This window comes from Anopheles stephensi, chromosome 2 (assembly GCF_013141755.1).
Source record: "Anopheles stephensi strain Indian chromosome 2, UCI_ANSTEP_V1.0, whole genome shotgun sequence".
Classification (NCBI taxonomy): Eukaryota; Metazoa; Arthropoda; class Insecta; order Diptera; family Culicidae; genus Anopheles; species Anopheles stephensi.
The window spans coordinates 36467837-36491529 of NC_050202.1; the positions used below are offsets into that span (position 1 = coordinate 36467837).

At 45.0% G+C, this 23693-nt stretch overlaps 4 protein-coding genes across 9 annotated transcripts; 3 read left to right on the plus strand and 1 right to left on the minus strand.

Annotated features, from left to right (window-relative positions):
* The first annotated feature begins 1000 nt into the window (after nt 1-1000).
* LOC118506213 (serrate RNA effector molecule homolog) lies at nt 1001-8714 on the plus strand. 3 transcript variants are annotated; one of them, XM_036043034.1, is made up of 9 exons: nt 1001-1131; nt 1511-1737; nt 1797-1933; nt 2183-2279; nt 2367-2549; nt 3948-4014; nt 4082-6210; nt 7578-7697; nt 8604-8714. In XM_036043034.1, the coding sequence occupies exons 2-9, from the start codon at nt 1592-1594 to the stop codon at nt 8680-8682; spliced, it is 2958 nt and encodes a 985-aa protein (XP_035898927.1). In that variant the 5' UTR covers nt 1001-1131; nt 1511-1591; the 3' UTR covers nt 8683-8714. The 3 variants fall into 3 exon arrangements, with proteins under 3 accessions (XP_035898927.1, XP_035898924.1, XP_035898926.1); XM_036043031.1 differs by lacking the exon at nt 8604-8714 and adding an exon at nt 8106-8309; XM_036043033.1 differs by lacking the exons at nt 1001-1131; nt 8604-8714 and adding exons at nt 1294-1438; nt 8106-8309.
* LOC118506214 (SET domain-containing protein SmydA-8) lies at nt 8502-11646 on the minus strand. Its single transcript, XM_036043035.1, has 3 exons — nt 11350-11646; nt 10153-10906; nt 8502-10079 (listed from the first exon to the last, which is right to left on the minus strand). Exons 1-3 carry the CDS (start codon nt 11488-11490, stop codon nt 9295-9297), a joined length of 1680 nt encoding a protein of 559 aa, XP_035898928.1. The 5' UTR covers nt 11491-11646; the 3' UTR covers nt 8502-9294.
* Nucleotides 11647-12492: 846 nt separating this feature from the next.
* On the plus strand, nt 12493-16883 carry LOC118507931 (protein lin-54 homolog). Its single transcript, XM_036047234.1, has 5 exons — nt 12493-13044; nt 13453-13634; nt 13705-15272; nt 15344-15489; nt 15586-16883. The coding sequence occupies exons 2-5, from the start codon at nt 13470-13472 to the stop codon at nt 15984-15986; spliced, it is 2280 nt and encodes a 759-aa protein (XP_035903127.1). The 5' UTR covers nt 12493-13044; nt 13453-13469; the 3' UTR covers nt 15987-16883.
* Nucleotides 16884-17611: 728 nt separating this feature from the next.
* LOC118504776 lies at nt 17612-23674 on the plus strand. 4 transcript variants are annotated; one of them, XM_036039706.1, is made up of 8 exons: nt 17612-17894; nt 20382-20772; nt 20841-20953; nt 21034-21169; nt 21267-21420; nt 21503-21647; nt 21769-21967; nt 22218-23674. In XM_036039706.1, exons 2-8 carry the CDS (start codon nt 20395-20397, stop codon nt 23274-23276), a joined length of 2184 nt encoding a protein of 727 aa, XP_035895599.1. In that variant the 5' UTR covers nt 17612-17894; nt 20382-20394; the 3' UTR covers nt 23277-23674. The 4 variants fall into 4 exon arrangements, with proteins under 4 accessions (XP_035895599.1, XP_035895600.1, XP_035895601.1 ...); XM_036039707.1 differs by having other exon boundaries at nt 17618-17841; XM_036039708.1 differs by lacking the exon at nt 17612-17894 and adding an exon at nt 17911-18000.
* The last annotated feature ends 19 nt before the right edge of the window (nt 23675-23693 follow it).

The window sequence follows — 23693 nt, forward strand, 5'->3', positions numbered from 1 at the left end:
AGATGGATGAGACGCTATTTTGCAAACTATTGAAGCCCATGTGAAAAAGAACCAAGGCTTAGAACTATTGAAGAGAAGAGAATAGAACTGGAAGATATTGTACAGCTATTTAATCAGTACATGGAACTCGAGACTATCGGTGGAGGCTTGATTAGAAGCGCTAAACTTCCATCGATCTTTGAGCTTTCTTATTGAAAACTGCAAGTCTGGTGGAACTGCGTGGTTAGTAAAGCAGCACATAATTTTGTCGTCTTTTAGAAAAGAAAATAAGTCCTGAAGGAACTTTCAAACCTTGTAGTGTGCATAATAAGAAGACGCTAATGACACATTCAAATGTTTCAAATAACTTATATTTCTAGACGATGATCCTGATAATTTCTGGTATGTATATATGGTACACATATGGTATATGTGGAATATGGTATTTTTGATCTTGCTTTAGGATTTCGCACTCTATTGAAACAATTTTCTACAGAAAAACAAAAAGCAAGAAACACTTGCATATACATCACATGATCAACTGATCAAAGCGATAGGAGTTTGGGGTTAGATAAAAGATTATTTTCGATTTTGATAAATGTCTGCACCCAATAAGCTGCTTAAAGGCTGGTTAAAGTCCCAAGAACGTTTTCCAACTCATTGGCTGCGGAACACGGGACAAAGTGGAGATGGAAAATATGGGTTAATTCATGCATCGAGTTTAACCTAACCCCTTTTCATCATTTAAGGGATCGAAAACAAATTTTAATATTTTTAATATAATTTCAATTCGAAACATACACGAAATTTTCATCATTTCAGTACATAGGCACAACACATGCTCAATTTTAAATAATAATGTATAAATATTCACACTTTCTACAGCTTTGAAATCGCTTGTTTACTTTCAACGCTGCTTGTAACGGCTTTTGTGGCATTATTTTAAATTACAACTGTCAAAACACACAAAACACCTTTTCTCTACACACCTTTAGTTTGACGTTACAATCTTGTTATTTGGGTGACGCTGGCTTGCCAAAAAAAAACGGTACGAGACCTTCTCCTCTGTATACACTTTGGTGACGCCGGTGAGTTTTGGCTCGCTGTTCTAGGAAAAGATTTCTCGGGCTAATCCGCCTACAAAACACCGATGTAAGTGAATTTCGCGCATCAACCGGTGCTGGGTATTGTTAAGCAGTGCAGAACGCATATTTTAGAAGCGGTGCATACTGGGATAACTTCTGCAAACGGTGTGATAGGACCAATAATGGCCCTATTTGAGGACGCTGCTGTTTGACACACTTACCGATTGTAACAAACGAAATAGCTGTGCGGAATCATAGCTAGTTGTGGCGTGTTTACGTTTGTTTATTGGTGTCTTGCAACCGTTCTTATTTGATCGTTCGATCAGCTGAAGATTTTATGGTGTTGTCCATTGATAGCACCGTACAGTAAAGAGGTTGAATCGGCAGTTTTTGAGGTTATGTATCAATGTCATGTTCTTGAAACTTCCATACCATCATCTTTGCAGCAATTTCATCCCGTACAGCAGACAAAACAGGCGGCATCACATCGCATCGCGTTTACCTGCTAGCACCAACCAACACACGAAATGGGCGATTCAGATGACGAATACGATCGCAAACGGCGCGACAAGTTCCGTGGAGAACGCAGCGCTGGTGGAGGTGGAGGCGATAGCTACGGACGCGGAGCCGACCGACCAGATCGTTCGCGAGCCAGAGATGATTGGCCCGATCGGTAACGTAATGCATCGCGGTGGTTGTAGCGCCAATTGTTACCTCGATTGTTTCTTGCAGGGTGCGACCACGACAGGATTACCGTGACTACAGGCCACCGCCAAGAGATCGTGGCTATTCTCCTGCGCGCGAAGGACCCACTGTAAAGCGTATGCGTGGCGACGGTTGGGGTGACGAAGGTCGGCACCGATTTGGGGGTAAGTTAGCATTCGCTCTCATCATTTCGATTAAAAAGTAATGAGTGTTCCCCGGGATAAAGCCAGCGATACCGCCAAAAGGCAAACATTGTTAGATAATAGATAACACAATTTTTGTATGAAGGGAGATTGCCGAAATTTGGTTGCGTGTTGTTTATCGCTTTCTCATAGGTTAATGTGTTTGGAGCGAAGGCAAACAAGCGAATCTTCAGATTAACTAACACTATGGTAAATTGGATTGCTTTTTAGGTCATGACGGGTACGGCATGTATGGGTATGCACATGAGCATTTCGGGATGCATCCCACGGTCGGACCTTACGGCCATCAGGCAGCAAGCCACCAGAGGTAACCATTAAAATCCCCCTAACGCTATCGTTGCAATGACACAACCGCTATAACGTTCATTCCGTTGTTCTTTTTTTCCATTTGCAGAGAGCAAGCCGCATCAGGCGATTTGCAAACACAGCCCTGCATGATGACGCTGAAACAGTTTCTGGCCACGCAGGACGATTCTATCTCCGACTCGGACGCAATTACCAAGTACAACGAGTACAAGCTTGAATTCCGCCGTCAGCAGATGAACGAGTTTTTTGTGGCACACAAGGACGAAGAATGGTACGACGATACATTCCCGGGCCGTCTCATGATCGATCGATTGGTTGACAGTGCGCGCGTGTATGTCGATCGCTTGCAAGACCTTCTGTTGCGAACGGCATCGGCTGCCATACTGGCAAACGATCTACCATGACACGAATCCACACTAGATTTGAGCTCAATTCTTGCACGAACATGTAACCTTTGTGTTGACAATGTTGATTGCTTTACGATACGATACATTTCTAATCATATTTTCTCCCTAACAGCGTTGACCATTTGTCGTCCGTAGCATGTGCATGTCGCATCCAGTGGATGGTTTTTTGCAATACGGTGGGTATCACTTGAACCAAAGGCACCCACCCCCCAAAGGTCGATGCTTTGTTGGCGATACTCCTCCACCCGTGAAGTGATAGCAAAAAACTTTACATTGGTTTGCGCCTTTCAGTGCACACTGCTTCAGACCACAGCCCTATCGTTATCTTCATCTACCTTCAACCTAGATCGCACGTGCGAAATAATGCTAGTTTACAGAATAGGTTACGTTTGTCCGCCGTCGTCATCGTCGTCGCCGCCGCCGCGAAATTTTTAAACTCGTCAAAGTATGGCCTTCGTTAGGAGCTAGGGTTTAGATGCGAACACGGGCGAGCAATGCCAGTGTTTAGATTTTTCTCGCTTTCCCCAAACTTTTAACCGCACCGCGAATTACACACACGCAGCAGCAAATGCTCCTCGATATCGAAGCGATAGTTTGCGCCTGACGGTTTGCAATGTTTGAAACTACGCGGTTCACACTCTCTTCCTCTACTGCTCCGTGGATAGCAGCAGCAGATAATGAAATAAGCAAACCATATTCGCACGAAGAGGTATTTACTATTTAACCATTATGTGTACGAACAACAACAAAAAAAAACAACTTCACGAATAACTCACCAACAGCGCTGAGTGCTGCGAACATCATGTCAAGGCAAGGGAAACGCAGGGAGAAATACGCTTAGTATGAATGTGTTTTGTCTTTTGTTGCCGTAAAATCATAACCATTCTATGGTATTTAAACAGTCGTTCCACAAGCCCAATTCCGGGCGGCTTTCGCTAATGTCCATTGCCTAACTAAAGTACCTAACTTAGTTTGTTACAATCAAATCAACGATATAGCCGAACGAACTACTCGCACACAGGGGCTATGGTGTAATAGGACACAATGTCGTTCGTTTGTTGCATACCTAAACTCTGCGCCGTTTTGTGCAGATTTGTTTTCCATTATTTATATGTTTCGATCTACAACCGATTACCAGTACCAGTCCCTGAGGCAATATTTGGTTATCTTAAGTTTGTGCTGCATTTTTTTTTTAGCTAACGTTTATTAATACTTGTCTTGCGTTTGTTTCTGTTTACCTTTCACAAACAATTTACACACAGGTTCAAGATCAAGTACCACCCCGAAGAATCGCAAAAACGCAAGGAAGAGCAACTATCCTTCCTGAAGGTGAGTGGTGCACGGTAAACCCAGCTAAATGAAACACTTTTTAACGTGCAGTGTTGGCGCATTTCAGCATCGATGTGAGGTATTTTTAGAGCTGCTAAACTCTAAAGATATCGCCAAAGTGTCGGTCGATGCGTCGAACAGTGATGCTCTGCTCCGCCTGCTGGATACGGTGGTCATCAAGCTGGAGGGCGGCACAGACGAGGATCTTAAGGTGCTCGATGAGAAACCTCCGGCAGCCGAACCGACAGCAACCACCAAAGCGGCAATAGGGCCACAAAGTGCGGACAAGCTTAAAGCTGAACCGAAGGTAGATTTACCGTCGAAAGAGGTGGTCGTAAAGAAGGAAGACGATGGTTCCAAGCAGGAGGCCACAGCAACAGCAGAACGCAGTGGTGGGGGCTCGCAAGCGCACGAAGACACGCCAAGAAATGGCAAAACAACCGAGCCGCACGATGATGATGATGATGACGATGCTGGAGAGAATCGCGATAAGGAACGGTCGGTTGATCAGAAGACAGCGGCGGCACGTGATGATGGTGACGATGATGGGGACAGTGAAGAGCAACAGCAGCAGCAGCAGCAGCAGGAGCAGCAGAAAAATGAATCGGAAGATGGTAGAAAGAAGCGCAGCCGTTCCGATTCCGGCTCAAGCTCGTCGTCCTCATCGTCCTCCTCCTCCAGCGATTCGGACGACGAAAAGGATGATGCCAAGGAGGATAAGCATGAGGAAGAAAATGTTAAACTGCCGGGAGAGATAAAAACGGAGAAAGCGGCCACCACCGACCACGGTAAGGATGGAGAGGATGGAGACAAGCCTGAGGATGTGCACATGGCGGAGGAGGGTGATAATGAGGATAGTGCAGGCAAGCGAAAAGACCGTTCCGAATCGCAGGAACCCGCGAAGGATCCGGATGCGTCCGACGCTGCCGATGCAGACGGTAACAACGATAACGACGAGAAGAAGGTGGACAATGAAAGCGAGGCAAACAATCAGCAGAAGGCGGAAACGATCGATCTGGTTAAAGATTCTGCAGCCGACAGTAGTGGATCGCGGGCGCTGCATCGTACGAGCTCAATTTTCCTGCGAAATTTGGCACCGTCCATCACAAAGGCCGAGGTAGAAGCTATGTGCCGTCGGTACAACGGATTCCTGCGGGTGGCGATCGCGGACCCGCTGCTAGAAAGACGCTGGTTCCGGCGGGGTTGGGTTACTTTCAAGCGTGAAGTAAACATCAAGGAAATCTGCTGGAACTTGAACAACATCCGCCTACGAGACTGCGAGCTCGGTGCGATCGTGAACAAGGATCTCAGCCGCCGGGTACGTCCGGTAAATGGGATCACCTGCCACAAGACGGTGGTGCGCAGCGACATAAAGCTTGGCGCCAAGATAGCCCACAACCTAGACGACAAATGGGGACTGTGGAAGGAAAGTCCATCCGCTACCGGTGATGCGGCCAACAATGGGGGCGGCCCCACTAAGCCGCAGGAGGAATCGTTCGGCCTGCAGTCGAAGAATCCGGTACTGCAAAACATTACCGACTATCTGATCGAGGAGGCGTCGGCCGAAGAGGAGGAACTGCTAGGGTTGACGGAGGACAGCAAGAAGGTGACGGAGGGCGAGCTGATCGAGCGCGACCCGCAGCTGATTGAGGTGCTCGATCGGTTGATCCTGTATCTGCGCGTGGTACATTCGGTGGACTTTTACAATCACTGCGAATATCCGTACGAGGACGAAATGCCCAACCGGTGTGGAATTATTCACGCCCGCGGACCACCCTCCCAGGGCAAGGTGACGGGCAACGAGATCCAGGAATATATACGCACATTCGAGGGCAAAATGGCTTCCTTCCTTACGCGGATGATCGATTTGGACGAGGCCGAGATGAAAAAGCTCGGTGCAAAGGATGCCGAGGCGGAGGTGGAGAAGTTCATCACCGCCAACACTCAGGAGCTCGCGAAGGACAAGTGGTTGTGTCCGTTGTCGGGGAAAAAGTTTAAGGGCCCCGATTTCGTACGGAAACACATCTTCAACAAGCACGCCGAGAAGGTGGAGGAAGTGCGCAAGGAGGTGGAATACTTCAACAACTATCTGAAAGATTCCAAGCGACCGCAGCTGCCAGAACATCCGGGCAACACGAAGAAGACAGGATCGGAGAGCGCATCGTCCATCCCGGCAGCTAGTGCGCCCGGTTCGAGGTAAGTGGGCCGTGTTTGTCTCACGCGTTGATGCTGGTGTATGACAAAAGACATTTGTTGGTCTCTTCGGACGTTGTAACGTGACATTTTATGCCTCATAGAGGCCGCATCACGTCGTTGCTGGTGAACGCTGCTCCGTTATCAGACAGACCCCCGTCAACCAAGATCCATATCGATTGTTTCCACCTCCTTGCCAAATACTTCGTTGCGATCGTTGTTCTGCTTTGTCCTGTTATCCTTTCATCTCTCTAGGAGATCGGCATTCCTTTGCTCCAATACTCCTTTTTGCGTCACACTCCTTATGGATAATATCGTTGCTCCAGCATTGCTCTGGGCAATCCCTGTGTATGTCCACTTCCATGCACTTCTTACCCGTTTTAACATGCTACTTACTCTATTCCAACATGGCACGCTACCCAGTAGACCGTAGCGATCTTCTTTATCTACTGTATTAGTTTCCACATAGATTTAAAAATGTCAAGAACAAACATAACGTTAGTATATTAGTATAGTGATCACCAACAGCTCTTGAGGGTTGTTCTTCTTCTTCTTTCTGGGCTTAACGATCTCTTAAGCTACTCATTACTCATTCTGTTTCAGTTTGACTCTTGGAGCGAAGTGGCAATGCTCCATAGGACTAGTTGATCCCCACATGGTTGTGTAGTCAGTCCTCACTATGGGGGAACGGCCCAGATGCCGTGTGAAGACCTGTGCCGCTGTCGCATCCACTACCGGGCCGCTCCTAGCAATCACGACGATTTATTTCAACTCACTTGTGATTTAATTCTCTGTGTCGGCTCACCACTCACTCATGAGTCAAATAATGCATTGATGATTTAACTCTCCGCGCCGACTAGTCCCTCACTCACTACATTTCAACCCACTTACTCTGTATTACTCACTAGTGAATTCTAAATATCGCTTTGACAAACGAAAACACGATGGCAAGATGATTTCTGTAGGTACAATTTGCGATAATGCGAAATCAAGCTCACGAGTTGAGTGAGTTAAAGCGAGGTGAGTGAGTGGCTAGTAGTCGGCACGGAGATTTAAATCATTCCTCGAGATTTAACTTTAAAAGAGAGATTTTAAGATTTAAAACGCTATTATAACTCATTCATTACGATTTCATGCACGTTATTGAGTGGTTCTTCCCACCACCCGTTTCAAGATAGTCACGGTCAGACTCTCGGAGCGAAGTGGCAATGCTCCATTTTTCGGCCTCTCTCGCTTTCCCTTCGCCTAAAAGTTTCCCAGTCCCCAAAACTCAAAGCACAAAGCTTGTACCACCACACCTAACACAGACAATGCACCAACTTAGTTACTTGTACGGAACGGCGGATCTAATAACGTACTTTTTTTTGCAGCTATCGCAGCCAACCATTCGGAATGTCGCACAGCTATGCACCGATGTATGCTGCGTATGCTGCAGCACCCATGATGGCCCCAAATCCCCGCGGAAGGGCAGGATTTGGCCGAGGAGGAAGGTAATTGTTTGTTTGCATAAAATTGTTTCTATCTTACTCGCTATGTAGCTACGTTGTACATTGAATGGGATGATGTGTGTACATCACTTATACAAATATAATCTAATCGGGGAGAACATACAAGTGCCGTAAATTACTCAACAGTTTCTCCTCGGAGAGTTAAAGTATCTTTTCGTGTATTGCAATTACTTGTTTCGTGCGTGCTGCTACTCACACCCTACCCACTTGCTATCATCACTGATTGTGTATATTGTTTTTCTTCTTCTTCTTCTTTTTCTTTTCCATCATTTGGCTTTTGTGATGTGAATGACAATGAACAATCTTCAAACAATCCTTGCTTGCTTCCTTTTCTTTTGGACTGCCCATGACCGTGTGGTCGACATTGATCCTTGCGCGGCTTGCTAACAGAGACACGGCGGTGGACCCTCGGCGACCGATCATAGCGTACAGTGACTTAGACATGCCTAATTTCAATGATAGTTTCTTCTAGTAAATTCGCGGATGTGTGTGTGTGTGTACAATACAATCTAGCCCCCAGGATCCGAACACCGAATAAAAAGCTCCTTCTTTCAAGTCGTCCATTTTAAATACAGTCGAAACATTCAATCACGATGCGCTAGTGTGTGTGTGTGTTTTTTTTCTTTTTATTTGTTCACGTTAGCTTTCACCTAAACAATATATGAATTAAAGAAAAGAAAAGTAAATAAAACTTTTAACTACTCCTCGAGTCAGCAATTATTTAGCACGATTAGTGGTATACGCGTTTTTTTTTGTTCTTGGTACTTTAGTTTAAAAAACAAAAACCAATAGTTGAGTAATTTTTAGTTTATTTTAAACCGGAAAATTCCGCATATGCAGCTAAACAAGGGGCCCCACTAATTCTCAACTGTATGTGTGTTCTTCTAGAATGGGTGGCTCCGACTATCGACCAGTTATTCAGTATCGCGATCTTGATGCCCCTCGTGAACCGGATGAATTTCTGTAAATGCACGCCTGCCACACGCATAGTTCGTGCGACAAACAAAACGCAAAACAAAACAAAACCAGAACGATCCTGCGTGGATGTGTAAGTGTCACGAGAGGAGAAATGTTTAATCCTTTGGATTCTTTCCCATTTGTAGCAGCGTAGAATAAAGGATTGAAGGGGGATTGTAGTTAATGCATAATCGGAATAAACTCCAACCGAAAACTCCTATCCTAATAACCAGCAAAAAAGCTTCAAAATCGGTGCACCCCCCTTCACTCGATCTCGATCCTTCTTCCTACGCGACTCCCATCTTCCATCTTCCTGCTCCATCCCTTCGCTCACATTCAAAATAGTTATAATTTTGAAACTATTCTTTTGATTTAAAATCTGTTTGAACACTATTCATAAAACAAAACTTAGAAAGAAAAAAAAACAATAAATTTTAAAGCGTGGAATCGAGGGCAAACAAAACAACATTATAGAACGCAATTTCAATGTGGAAAGAAACCCAAATCGAGTGATTCCAGTTTTGTCGTACGAACAGTCCCAAACACACCAAACTCATAGGTTTACATTTGCAATGAAACGATCTAGAAGAAGGTGCGTAGTTCAACATTCGCACATATTTCATTAAGCATTGCCGTGCAGTGCACTTACACGCTCAAATGCATTGCCTATCTGCTCCATTAACTTTTTACCCTGCAGCGTGCCCATTTCGTTTCGCAAAATCTGCTTCGCCCTTACCAAACACTGCAAGGCTTCACCGAGGCCGGTGGATTTTTCGGGCGAATCGGCGCCGGAACGTGCGCGCCGTTTGTTCAGCTCAACCAGGCCGGCCTGCTGCTCCAGCAAAACAACTCCCGCGTACAGCGTCAACCGGAACGAGTCGGGATCGAGCACATCGATGATCGACATCATTTCGCGACACATTTGAATTTTTCTGTGTAGCGTCGCGTCGGACAGTTCATGCAACCGGTGGCCGGGAAAGTGTCCGTACATTTGTATTAGCGAATGTTTAAGCGTTTGCAGATGGAAGTGGTTTGGGTGGAGAAAGCTTTCCAGCTTGAAGATAAGATCCTCAAACTCCTTTACGGAGCATTTGCGTCCCATCACGCCGTCTACCTCTTCGCCAATTTGGGCCATTAGCAAGTTGACCTGTGCGTGTGTTACCTGCACCGGGCAGCGGTTACACTGCCAATCGCTTGTCTCTAGCAGCGGATTGAGCGGCAGCTGGAACCCTCCGCACGGTTCGCTCTCCAAGCCCATGCAGCGTAACGCACTCAGGAATGTGCCTAGCTCCGTTGGATCGGAACATCGATCACACTTGCAGGCAAAGTATTTGTTCGTCTTCAGATGGTCCCGGCGCAGTTGCGTTCCCCACAGCGAATGTGTGTAGGTAGTCGTTAGATGTTCTCCTGCAATGCGAGCGACAGTTCCATTGTGAGTGAATGTGTTGTGTGCCACAGGCAGGCGGTGCTCCATACGTACCTTTCTGGATGTCCCTGCCCGTTCGAAACGTAAGCCTCATTCCCTTGGAGCAGTCGAAGGTGTAGAACGAGTTGGGCATGCAGTTGTGCTCCAGCAAGCAACCCCTCGCATAAATGCCACAAATTTCTCGACCGTTCGACAGCGGAATAACCATCGCATTCACCTCCAGTATGCCGCTGATCTTGTGTAGCGTTTTGCGATCGCACATCTTAAGCACAACTATGCCCTCCTTGCGTTCCAGCTGCTGCAGCGGTTCGAGAAAATTGCGGAACAAATACGACACGATTCGCTCGTCCGCATCCGCGTAGTAGCTGGTGGTTTTGCGCGCCTCGTAATGGCTCTCCAGGCTGGTGATCTGCTCGAACAGGCTGGGCTGGCATATTTGTAAGGCCACACATTTCAGCACCAGCAGCGCATCGTAGCGGTAGTAATCGAAGAACGCATCCGGATCGTCGCCCGGTTTCGGAGGCCGGCCAAACCGTAGGATTCCACACTCGAGCCCGTGAAGGTTGGTGTTGTCGAGCCCGGGGCAGTTGGGTTTACACGCTGGCCACCGGCAAAGCTCGCAGTAAAACTGCCCCAAGTTGCAGTCGGCAAAACATCCCACGCACGGTACAACGGGCGAACGTTGCTCGTACTCGTCCAGATTCCATTTCGGGCCTATAACGAGCGGATTTTCCGTGAAGAGCACGGTGTCCTTTGGAATTGCGCTTGTTGCTATAAAATGCCGGCCAACCTCATCGTTTCGCGCTAACTGAAATGAGATGGAAGCGAAACAAATGATTCCCAATTACAAACAATTAAATTTCCTTTCCTGCAACGGGTTTAAGGCGGCCAACATGTCAGTCTGTTAGTGATGATCTTCGGAGGCCCGCGATGCTTGCTTCTAATCATAGAAAGAATTATCATTCAAGATCTGCTTCAAAATACCACACCCGTCTTGCGTCCTGCCTGGTCATTTGAACTGAGATTTTCTATTTTTAAAGTTAATGTCTCGATTGCCGTAAGGTAAACGATGTAAGGGACCCAACATCATGGTTGGAGGAATGGAATTTATCGAACTGTCACACTCGATGAAACGTTTATTATCAACTTTGAATGCGATCATTCGATGAATATTGCCAAACAAAAAAAAACTACAGACCGATACAAAATATCAAAATCAATATGAACCCAAAACATGACTTAGTCACCTACCTCGTACGGTTTGGCGCACTCGTGCTTGTGTTTGGCTCTCCAATGTTTCTTTTGGTGATCGGAATTGCAGTACACCACTTGCTGGCAACCGGCGCACTTTAACTTTGCCGGTACACTACAAAAGCCACACTTTGCATCCATAACTAGTGTACACCTAACGCTCAACAATCTTACACCCTACTACGAAATCAAAACTTCACTGAACTCGACACGACACGGCAGAATCCAACGTTCCTCCCCCAGCTAATGATGCAACAGCGCTGACATGGGCACGTTCTGCCCCAACGTTCTGATTTGCGCATGCGCGCGTTAGTTAGTACCCTGTGCATGTTTAGAGATGAACTCTTCGCTCCATTTTCTAAATGCAACAATGTATTAATTTCGCATAAATATAAATGTTGTTATATCGTTTTCCTCCTGATTCCAGCTTTACTTAAACCTTAGTTGACTAATTGGCAGGGAAATGTTCAGAGCATTTAGAGGTTTATCAGTTTTATTCAGTTAATAAGCAGCTAGCTCCACATTTGCGACCGTGTCATTTTAGAAATGTGGCAATATTTGCGTGTATTATTTTGGTAACGGTGTTAATGTGCCGACTTGCATTCCACGGCGCATCGCAACTCTGCCCACAAATTATCCGCGGCTCTGTTCAAATCGTAATCACAATGGGCGCAGCATCCTAAATTGATGGCCATCGTAAACCAAGATTAATAGAAAATTTAGTTCAAATATTAAAGTTGGTAAAGTTATTTTTTATGGTTAAATTATTCAAGATTTCATCAATACTAAAGCCACTGTAAGGGATAAATGTTTTCTACTTTTCTACAACATAGTGCACATCGACTGAAAACAGTTCAGTTACAAAAGCTCAGGATTTAGTTTATCAATACGTGAATAAGAACTGGATTCCACAAAACGAAGCTCAGTATTTAATGCTACTTCTTGTTGCCTATAATGCAGCAAGGGTTACATGGATGAAAACCGGTACAACGAATGTAATTTCCGCTTTGCGCTCATTTTGCGTGATGCGCTCAACTGCTCGATTGTATTGCGCTAGCGTCCACGTATTTTCTAACAACCTTGGTAAACGGTGCTCGAGGAAAAGTTTCGTGCTCGAACGACTAGTCAAACTGCTCGACGGATTTTTGACATCGACGACACAGCATCAAAAAAGAATTAAACACAGCGAATAAAAACGGAGGAATATAAATTTAATTTTGAAATTTATTTTCGCTTTTCCTCCTAAACAACGTTACTGACCCACCGCGTTCGGTAGCGGGCCACGCGAAACACGGTTCATAGGCGCTCATGACAGTGGAGTGATTGCTGGAAACGCTGCGAACGTAAATATAAACGCGTCGTTTCGGGTGAAAAACTGATGCAAGCAAAACCGACCAGGCTTAAAAAGTGTTGTGCTTAGCTAAATCCTGCTTCCCCGTAGCGTAACATCCGATCTCGTTCGGACTAGGCTACATTACGTGTTGCGGACTTAAAAGGATACGTTCGGTTAGAAGCTTGTGGCATGACTTTGGTCATTGGTGCTGCATAACTCAGTGTAAAGCACAACAGTGCACCGAGCGCTATTGATATAGTGACGGCTACAGAGCTACGGAGCTGTTGGATACGGATTACCGCGTGCATCGCAAATAGTGCTCTCCGAGTGAAGATTTCAAGCAAATCGTTTGCATTCTGGTGGTAAGTGTACATGCCTGGTTTGTTTCGCTTGGAACAGGCCGAAAAACGACGCGGTCAAAAAATTCAACCCATCACCGTAATAGTGCTTTCCAACCCCCAGTCTCCATTCGGACAACTCCCGCCCTGTCTCCGGACATGGCTGAAAGAAGCTGTTTTTGTTTTGAATTTGAATTCAAAAGATTCAAAATGGTTCTTGCTGGAGATGGTGCAGCAATCCCATTCGTTTGCTGCGTAAACTGGGGCAAAGACTTTCGGGCGCTTGCTTTCCTGGAAAAAGATGTTAATTTTAAGTGATTTAGAGATTGTATGGGCTGACATTTGAAATAATTCTGACACAAGCACCATGAGATAGTGAAATAACCCGCTCGGTTCCACAAAACAAACTTCATCATGCATCTCTTGTTGCAGCACAATAGTTGGCCATAATGGAAGAGCTGAGGGATATCGAGGATGAGCCGTACAACGATTCGCAGGATTTGGTAGAATATACGACCGAAGACGAAACGGACGAAATGGAGCATGGCACCATAAATATCGATTTGGAAGATTTAGTCGAAGAAACTAACCAGCCTGGTGTGTCTACTGACGAGGTTAGTTGCTGGGATGATCGCCTACATTTCTTAAGCAGTTATTTAATTTTACGTTTCTTTCGTCCCTAAGGAGTACGAAAATTACGAAGATGACCAAAAACCAGGCCAGATTGAACTTGAACCCGACAGTAGCAAAACAATGCCCACTTTTAAAACTACTGTTTCCATTTCTGGATTGCAAAAGATCGGCAACAACAGTTCCGGAACGGAGCGTATGGCTCCCAAAGTGATGGTACTACCACAAGGCAGCAGTACACCAACGACGACGACGACACCGATGAAGCTGCTAAACACGTCGCGCACTTCCGTAACGCCCACAATGGCAACCACGTCCTACCGTTTGCTCAACTCGGATGGCACCATGATCGTGAACGTTTCCAACAAACCGGCTACTGCGATGAAGAAAGTAATTTCCGTAGCTAACCCTACCGCTGCCTCGCTACAAAGCCCCACCAACAGGGTAGTGCTCAATACGAAAGCACCGGTGATGCATATTCAACCAGCACAAACCATACCGACCTCTCCGGGATCTACTGGTGGGTTGAAAGCGATGAAAACGATCACGATGAAAACAATTCCCGGAGGTACGATTAAGATGGTGCCACAAACAGCACCGCTACCTTCGGGGTTGCAGGGAACGGTGCTGCGAATGTCCAAACCCGGCGTCGTAGGTCAAACCGTTTCTCTGACAGGCGCTACCAAGCTAGTGAAACCCACCCCGGCCACAACCGGTGGCAGCGAAGTATCGAAGGTCATTTTAAACTCGGCTGTCGCGGGACCGAAGAAGATTGTGGCAGCACCGGCGAATGCAGCACTGCACGCGGTCACCCTGCCCGGTGGGAAGGGAGTGCAGTATGTGCGCTTGTTAAACCAGCGCCCATCGGCCACCACTGGCGCACAAAAGATTGTAATGCAAGCACCGAACAAGGCGAGCAGTATCGTCGCGAGTGCGGCACCAACTGCAACCGTGCTCAATGCAGGTGCGGCAACGACCACCGCCGGTACCATCCAAGCGGGGCCATCAAAAATCATCATGCAAAACAATAAAACGTTTGTTATACGGAACGGTAGCACAAACCTGGCCGCGGCGTCTGCTACCATCGGCAAACCATCGATTCTGTCCGCTGGCAAAAAGATCATACTAAACGCCGACAGCAGCTCCGGTACCACTCGCATTGTTTTGGCGAAAGAAGCTACGAAAAAATTAAACAGCATTCAAACGGTTGTCCAAAAATCGCAGCTAGTACCTTCGAACGGTGCATCTTCTTCCGAGGAAGGTGGTGTTAATGCGGTGGTTCTAAAACAAGAACCACACGCAAAAACCACCGAACCGGCCAAGGCGAATGCGAATAGTCCGGCACAGTCGATGAGCGGTAGTGGTGTGAAAGCGGCCGATGGTTCCAAAGATTCTACGCGCGTCGTCACATCTGCTAGCTACGGCTTTCCTGAGGAGGCATACAAGAAACGACCGTGTAATTGTACAAAGTCGCAGTGCTTAAAGCTGTACTGCGATTGTTTCGCGAATGGCGAGTACTGTTACAACTGTAATTGTAAGGATTGCTTCAACACGTTCGATCATGCTAACGAGCGACAGAAAGCTATCAGATCGACGCTGGAGCGCAATCCAAATGCTTTCAAGTACGTATGATTCCTGCCGAGCGATTGAACGAAAGTAGAAAAGCTTGCAATTTTGTACCGTTTAATTTTAGACCGAAAATCGGATCCATCGGATCGACGGACGACGGGACGCGATTGCACACCAAGGGCTGCAACTGCAAACGCTCCGGGTGTTTGAAGAATTACTGCGAGTGTTACGAAGGCAAAATTCCATGTTCCAGCAACTGTAAATGCGTAGGTAATGTGTTGCCCACCCGTAGAGCTCGTCGAATCCCAACATTGCATTGCTTATAGAATGGTTTGTTTTACATTTACTCTCCACGTTCATTTACAGGCTGTCGCAATACAGAAAACTTTGATATGGTTTACGAGTACTATTCTTCCAACGATGCGTCAACGAAATCGGTTGAGGAAGGTTCAAACAGCAACATTCTTATCATACCCGACAAGCTAGATGCTGGCACAGGCAAGAGACGCTCAAGCGGCGATGCGGTAGGACTCAAGCGTTCCGCTTCCCTGTTGGACACCGATCTCTCCCAGCTACCACCGGCCAAACAGCCGCACAACTTTATGACGATGGATGTCATAGAGGCAACCGTGCAGTGTATGGTGGCACAGGCCGACGAATGCTTAAAGCGTGGCTGCAGCATGCGTACCTCCGAGCTAATGATTCTCGAAGAATACGGACGTTGCCTGCTGGAAATCAAGGAATTTGCGTTCAATACGGAAAACTGAATTGGGAACCGTATGACCGCCGAAAGAAAGCAGAATTGTTACGTGCTTATATATATAGCTCTATATTTTTAATCCTTGTTTTTGGAAAAAATGTTCATAAGCAAAGTAACGTTCTATCTTTTAAGACAAGTTGCAGTTAATTAACGCGCGGTGTCACAGTTAATTCTTTCCGGGACAATAATCTCGATTGAATGCTGCTCCCTTATACGCAGAGTTGACTATTTGACTAAGGGTAGCAAAAGAAAGGAGGAAAAACAAGTCATGGTAGAACAGTTAGTAGTTAAAGGGGCCGATAATAGTGACACAGCACAGATCGGAAAAATGAGATCAATTTTTTTAATGCAGAAGACAGATTTGCAACTTTTCTATAGTGTGCTCCTACCAGTCGGATGGTTTTTAATCGGAATGCAGCTACGAAAATACCTCTTTGAAAAGAAAAAAAAAAAACAACTCAAAGTGAATGACGAGTTTAGGGGTTAGCTGTCTTCGACGACAGTTAATTTGCAATATAGTTGTACGAATGGTTTGGATATTGCACCTAGTGTTGGCTCGTGGGCTACGAAGCGAGTGAGCACCTAGTTTTCGTGCTAGTCTTTGCTGGCTAAGAACCGCAGTACGACAATTTGACGGTCAATAGCAGCAATGAAAGGTGTATAGTAAACAGGAGATATTTTAAATTAAGCTTTGCCAAACAGTGTTAGCAAAGGGAAACAAGGCACCATCAATATAAGTAGTGTGTATAGAAGTGCGTAGGGGGTTTGCTGCTAGCTGGTACCCAACATCCTTCACGTGTTTGTTACTTCTAAGCGCCTCGACCTGCTGCATGAACTATTTCAGTTGATGCAGTTAGATTTATGTGTAAATAAACAATAAAACTTACTTACCAACAACACCTTACGTAAGGCATTATAGCTCTGCACCGGTCTTCTAATCTGTTTCCAATCGACATTCATCCACGCTCTAGCACCATCTCAATTTGGGACTTCCAGTGACGGGTCTTCCGGATTTGCTGACATCATTTAGACTTGTTCAGAGGTGTATCTCACAGCTTGGGATCACAGCAGCAAAATGCTGGCAATTCTCGGTTGCCATAGTTTCCATAGCTATTCTGGTTCTTGTGGCTTTAACAGTATTTCGAACCAGTTCCAAATGATATTCATTTGGTCCAATATGTCCATCGAATTCCTAGATGGTTTGTTAATGTTAAAATTATTTGCTCGGATATTTCTCATTTTCCGCTACATGCGAGGATTTATTCTTTTCAAAGCTTCCTTTCCATTAACGATAAAGCGTGGAATAGTCATGTAAATTTAAATAAAAAAAATGAGTTGTTTCACTTTACATACGGGCCCAACGGATTGACTTGACAGACAAGCCGCGTGTAAATATAATAGCAAAAAACCAAAAGATTCAACCAACTTTCCGCCCCTTTGGTTATCTAGTGCCATGCGGCAAAGAAAACAAAATCCTGCAAAATGTACAAAACAATATTCCAACGATCCGGAGCAAGTGTTGTACAAAAGTGTAGATTTAAATTAAAACATCCGTTTCATGGAATGTCATTTTGAGTTCTGCGGCCTTCAGTGTATTTGGCAGTTTGATCTGTCAAACTGTTTGGTTAACTCTTTTTTTTCTTACGCGATTGAACAGGGAAACAGAGACGAGAAACAAAATTTCGGATCGGGACCATTTTTCCATACGTGTGGCAACCAGTTCGTGGTTGTTCTAATCGCCGTGCATCAGAACCCGCAGAATCAGTAGTCGAAACAGTGTTGCTGGTCATCATCGTAGTGTTTCGTTAATGTATATCTAGCAGCCACGGCGTTGTAGATCCTGACCAATAATCCCTACCCTAGTGAGTGCATTATTTGCAGCAGCTATCACCGCAGCCAAGGCTCTTGCTTGATTGTAAGTTTGCCATCGTTTATTTTCCGTGACGGCAGTATTCGTGTGTGCGTGTGTTTGAGTCGGATTTATGTTGGTTTTTTGCAAAAGTGTTCACTGGTTTTGTATGGTAAGAGTTTGGCCAGGAGTAATGTAGTAGGTCGTTTTGTGATCAAACCCGATACACGCAACACGGAAGTGAATTAATTGCAGCTAGAGAGCCCTCTTACGTTGTACGTGGTACGGTGACCAGTGTTGCCTACACTCACCTACCTTTACATTGGTGGCTTGGCCAGCCAGATCCATTCCAATTATTGCTGAATTAACAATGTGATTTTGTTGCTTTCGCTTCTTCCGATTCTGCTGCATTCGACGTGCAATGCGATGGGGGATGTGCGAATGCCAGACCTGGGTGTTGTTGCTATAAGCTTTTCAATCGCACGAGAATAAAACAAAATTTCAAACATCCAAGCAAGCCATGGAGTTCTTCCGTGTTGGAAGAAAGTAAATTTAGTTCAGGCCAAATGGTCCTGGCCTCCTCAATCGCTTCGCTTGTGCTGTATTGTTTGTCGTGCAAAATTGGTGTCCGTACATTCGTGTGTCTGGCTTAATCCAGAACCGAATCATTTTACATGCGAGAGAGCGGATGCAAGGGAGCAATCGCGCGCACATAAGGGAGGGAGAGAGAAAGAGACACAACTATAGGTAGAGAACCAGCAACAACCATCAAATGAAACATACAGCAGCTAGCAAGCAGGCAAGCAAGCTCTGTTCTATTGTGCCCGTTTGGCTACTGTCTTTGATTGTTGGTTACACAGCACCTTGGTCCAGCGGAGCCCCAGAGGAAGCTATCATTGTTGAAGCCACTCCGCATTCGAACACTATACACACATCAAAGTAAGTGCAGTGTACGAAAGTGTTACCATCTTCCCAGAGGAGGGTTTACATGTTCCGGCGCTGTGTGTGAGAATCGACGGGACTTTGGTGTTAGTTTTTCCATTGCCTGCTCTACGGGGCAACTCTTTACATTGTTGATGTATGGGTTTGTGTGTTGTGCGAAGTTCAATTGATTTCAATAATCTAGCTATTTATCTCGGGAAAAGGTTGGTCCGATTGATTGTTTCCGATCACGGCTGATTGATCAGTTTTTAGAAATGGTAGTGATGGTATTTTAGAGCTTAGCTAGTACAGTGCAATCGACCGGTCGGATCGGAAAAGTAAAATTACATTGCTGGGTTTAGTGTATTCAAAAACAAAAGAAAAGCATCAAAAACAATGTTTTAGTTGTGCTTACGGTACTTCCGTTCCGTAAACGCACAGTGCAGAGAGTGTGGTAGTTGGTTCATAAATCATTTTACAACGGATGATCAAACAGAGAAGGGACAATACACGCCTTTGCAGTCAGGTATTCTGTACAGCAAGCACAAAACGCACTGTAAAGCCAGTGATAATGGTTAACAAAATTTTACCCATTACATATTTAACACTGCCGCGAACACGAAGGGGGGAGCACTATCAAGTCTCATCCGGACCATCTAGTGAAGGCGGCCCGAAAATGAGCCTACTAGTGAAGGCGGCCCGAAAATTCAATACAAGGCTTCTCACCGTTGTAGTGTCGAAAAAGACGATTACATTTTAAATCGAATTATTGTCAAATTTTCCCATAGTACAGTGTAAGCAGTACGGCCTTTCTATCTGTAACGTGGCCAGATCATTCTTCTAGTATAGAAAGTGTTGGTGCTGAGTGATCTTGTAGGACGAAAGGTGGTAGATGAATTACAATCTGGGGCTTGTCTTGTGATTACAGGGCTGGATATTGAATCTCGCCCGTACGCACCGTCTTCCCAGGATCAGACAATTACCTCTCAAGGTTGTGGACTTAAAGAAGATAATAAGCAAAAACTGACCTATCAAGTTGCTAAAATGCAACATCTTTTAGAAAATATCATGTTTTGGTGACATACAGCCATTTACGGTTCAGATAGTCCAAACGGAATTGGATAGCTGGGTATTCTGTTAGCTCAAAGAACATTCCAAGTTTTTCACATGTTCTGCTAGAGAAAATTGTATCCTTCACAATTGTTTTGCATATGGTAATCTTCTAACAGAATCCACAAAGCGTAAGCTATCTTGGTTGAAACATAATTGTAAAGTTGTTGATCGTACATTTTTTGCCATTGATTGAGCAAAATAAACTTCAATCAATGACACAAAAAGGCTCCCAGGACTTGCAACTACTAATGCTGATTTGCTCTTTCTCTTATCATGAGTTGAATGATGAGACAAAACAGAGTCAAATAATAGTATAACCCATAGCGAATTTCAGAACCGTTTGCATGTACTGTACACATGTACTGTCCAGTGAAAAACAGTCCAAGGAAGCCAAAGCTGGCGAGCCAAAATTTTATGGAAATTACACTACTGAAGAAAATCGAAGAACATATGACCAAACAATGATTTATTAATGAGCTGATTTTAATTTGTGTAACGTTTTTATTTTTATTTTTTTAGATTACTCATCAAGATGGTCTCAACACGTCAAATGACTGGTGCTACGTCGGAAGAATCCAGTCTACAATTGTGCCGCACCGTACCAACGGCGTTATCGACCAACACACCCACTAACGTTGTGACGATTACGTCCTCGATGCATTCTAAAGCACTAACAGCGTTTCCACAGCACACGAATCAGCCGTTGTCTCCGACCACTTCATCCGGGCCGTCACCGGCCAGTTCCAGTAATAGTTTAACTATCATTGCAACAGGAATGGCAACAGGCGAACTGCAAGTTCAGCAGCAGCAACAGCAGAACCAAGAAATAAACCTGATGGAACTGCCGACGGAAATATTGGAACACATATTTTCTTTCGTGGGGTATAAAAAAATTGCCCACATGAGAGTGGTAAGTACTGCTTGGTCAACCGCAAAAAATTATGTATTTAACTATGACATAAACTCGAAATGTTTCAGATATCTCGTCAAATGAATAAGGTGTGCTGTTCAATATTGAACTCGACGTTCCAGAAGCTACAGAATCAGATGCACACAAGGTTTCAAACAGTCAAAGCCAAAATGCCCCGCAGGTAATATGAAGGTGGAGCAGCGATTTTTAAGACTCACTTTATCTAGCTGATGCTTTAACCTTCCTTTTATTGTACTACAGAGAATCTGCCCGAAGAAATCATCCATTAGCTTGCGAATGTGATATTTTAGAGACATGCTACATGCGGCTATCTTTGCTACAAATGACATTTGGTAAACATATCGAACGGAAGCACTGCTGTTTCTTTCCTGGTGGGGTAAGTGAGCTGCTAGTTTCTTCGATTTTGTTTTCTTAATTCGACAACAAAATATTGTTTCTGTTTAAAACTATATTTCCCATTTGCCTTTGCGCAGATTCTAGATGAGGTGTATTCGGTGTTAAATTACATTCGCACATCGCCGTCCCTAGATCGACCGTTCAAAGTAACCGATGAGCTATTTGATCTCTCTACAATGGCTATGGAATATTTCAAGGAGCACATAGAGCCAAATTTACCTGCATATTTCAGTACGTACCACCCGTTACCTTCTTCATATTTGTGCCTAAATTTGTGTTAATGTTAAACGTTTCAAACATCTAACAATTACAGCAAATAGTACAAAGTCTTTTGCGCCCCTCGAAACTTCATCGTCAATCCTTTCCCGCGATACATCACATTCGAATTCATCGTCCCCGCCGCAAAGCAATATGGTGCTGCGGAAGGGCATACGCAAGATCAAGCAAGGCATGAAACGGTAAGAAATGCTCGCGACAAACAAAAAACACAAAAACCTGTCCAAGCCGGGTGCAATCTGTTTTGTTCTTGTTTTCGCAATCACACCTATGATGATTCCGTTGTTCTCTCTTTGCTTATAGGTACAATAATCAGCTTACGGTTTTGCGCAGCGAATTGCGTACTTGCAAACGCAAAGCAACCGAACAGGCCAAAACAATCACGGAACAACAGAAACTTTTGGCCGAGCAGCAGAAACAGACGCTTGAATTTGCGAATCGGCTTGATGAAACGGATAAAAAGAATGATGAACTCTCTAGAAAATTTTCTACTGTTCTACAGGTAAAGCAAGTGCACCTTGTTGCGTCGCTTTTGCTTGCTACTTACTACAAACTATCCCATTGTTTAATTGATATACGTGGTACAAAAAAAAGCATTCCTTGTTTTTTTAAAAAGAGGGAAAGCTCTGGAACTCTTCGAAATGGGATTTTATTTTTAATTCTAATTCTTAACCCTTCGAAATCATTGTGTTTTAGACTTTCGACTATAGTCAAAGATGGGACTTAAACATTTGCTTCTATTTTCCATACAGGAATTGAATAAATGTAAAACGGAGCTGCAATATTGGCGTTCAAAAAGTCCGGCAACAACGAACCCGCACGGGCAAGTTGTGCCTGCGTGCGAGCTGCAAACCCTTGGGAGTCCAAATATGGTATCGTACGACATCGATCTGCTATCGATGGGCATTGGCCGCACTGCATTTCCGGCAAGTGCAGAGGAGAGTAGGAAAAAGGACGATCCTGGGCAGCACAAGGATAAACTACTCGAGCACAGTTCGCAAATGCAAAGACCGAGGGAGGAGTCGCCACTGCCCTCCGAGTCGGCAGAACCACTCCCCGTAACACTGGCAAAGTCGGGACTGAAGAGGAAATTCGAATGTGTAGCACTGACTCCGGAAAGTCCCAACAGTGACGTTACTACACACGGCAGCGATCCAGTGCGATTGTATGGATTGGTATGTCTTAATCCTCCGTTTGCTTCGGCATCACTCGCAGCATCTTACTCGTCGTCCACGTTGTCACCACCATCCGGTATGTACGGCTCGGTAGCCGCTGCTTCATCAGCGTCATGCGAGGGAAGTATGCTTTCATCATCAACGCCGTCGTCTCCTGCGCAAAATGAAAATAGCAGTACGGAAAATGGTGGTGCAAGCTCCGCCGCGTTGGTGTACCGCTCTGGCGCAGATGCAGCGGACGAGAGGAGCGAGGTGCAAAGTTTAACCTGCACAGCGCATGATGATAGTTATTCTGAGGTTGCTGCAGGTTTGTCCTTTGCAGCAGCTGCTGCTGTAAACCCAATTTTCAGCAACACAAAAGCCATTCATCAATCCAATACTGATCATACACTGAATCAGAATAGTGATAGCAGTAACAATATTAGCAGTAGTAGCTTTAGCAATACCGTTGATAGCAAAAATGATAGCACTAGTAACGATAGTAACTCTAATAATCATATGAAAAAAATACGAAGAGTACAAAGCAAAGCTAGATCACAAAGTTATAATAGACAAAGTAGTAACCTTAATGCCACAGGTACCACGCATACAAAAACCACTAGAAGCAAACAATTGGACAAACAGGTTGGAAACTAGTGTGGAAGGGATGCAGCGTAGAGGAAGGGGCACACTAAGCGCGTAAGATGAATCACACCTTTCTCCCACACCTGGCGTGTGATAAGGTAGCAGCTGTAACAGTCATTTTCGTCGCAACCACATTAAATATATTGTGCAAAATGTTTGCTGTGGTGCGCGTACTATCTGCTAGAGACACATCCGTGTTTCATGTGCCACCATGCCATGAAGTCGAATGCCGATGTGTTTACTGTGAATCGCTTTGATCAGTTTTTCACGAGGCTACACAACATCGTTCAATCCCCACACAATGGGAAATGGATCAAATGATATCTTAAAGGCGACATTTTCACCATAGAAAGATTAGCCTTCCTTTTCCTTTGCTGCGTATGTCTGTGGCTAATCTGTGTTTAGCAATTCAATTTTTTGTTGTTGAAG

Excerpts from the sequence above, each read along its gene's own strand:
- LOC118506213 (XM_036043031.1), top strand. The coding sequence starts at position 1,592 with ATGGGCGATTCAGATGACGAATACGATCGCAAACGGCGCGACAAGTTC. Across the intron at positions 4,015-4,081 it reads AGCAACTATCCTTCCTGAAG|CATCGATGTGAGGTATTTTT; the intron begins GTGAGTGGTGCA and ends GGCGCATTTCAG. Across the intron at positions 7,698-8,105 it reads GGATTTGGCCGAGGAGGAAG|AGACACGGCGGTGGACCCTC; the intron begins GTAATTGTTTGT and ends GCTTGCTAACAG.
- LOC118506214 (XM_036043035.1), bottom strand. The coding sequence starts at position 11,490 with ATGGATGCAAAGTGTGGCTTTTGTAGTGTACCGGCAAAGTTAAAGTGC. Across the intron at positions 10,907-11,349 it reads AGTGCGCCAAACCGTACGAG|TTAGCGCGAAACGATGAGGT; the intron begins GTAGGTGACTAA and ends ATCTCATTTCAG. Across the intron at positions 10,080-10,152 it reads GGGCAGGGACATCCAGAAAG|GAGAACATCTAACGACTACC; the intron begins GTACGTATGGAG and ends CTCGCATTGCAG.
- LOC118507931 (XM_036047234.1), top strand. The coding sequence starts at position 13,470 with ATGGAAGAGCTGAGGGATATCGAGGATGAGCCGTACAACGATTCGCAG. Across the intron at positions 13,635-13,704 it reads CTGGTGTGTCTACTGACGAG|GAGTACGAAAATTACGAAGA; the intron begins GTTAGTTGCTGG and ends TTCGTCCCTAAG. Across the intron at positions 15,490-15,585 it reads CAGCAACTGTAAATGCGTAG|GCTGTCGCAATACAGAAAAC; the intron begins GTAATGTGTTGC and ends GTTCATTTACAG.
- LOC118504776 (XM_036039704.1), top strand. The coding sequence starts at position 18,601 with ATGAAACATACAGCAGCTAGCAAGCAGGCAAGCAAGCTCTGTTCTATT. Across the intron at positions 21,421-21,502 it reads AAATTTACCTGCATATTTCA|CAAATAGTACAAAGTCTTTT; the intron begins GTACGTACCACC and ends TAACAATTACAG. Across the intron at positions 21,968-22,217 it reads AATTTTCTACTGTTCTACAG|GAATTGAATAAATGTAAAAC; the intron begins GTAAAGCAAGTG and ends TTTTCCATACAG.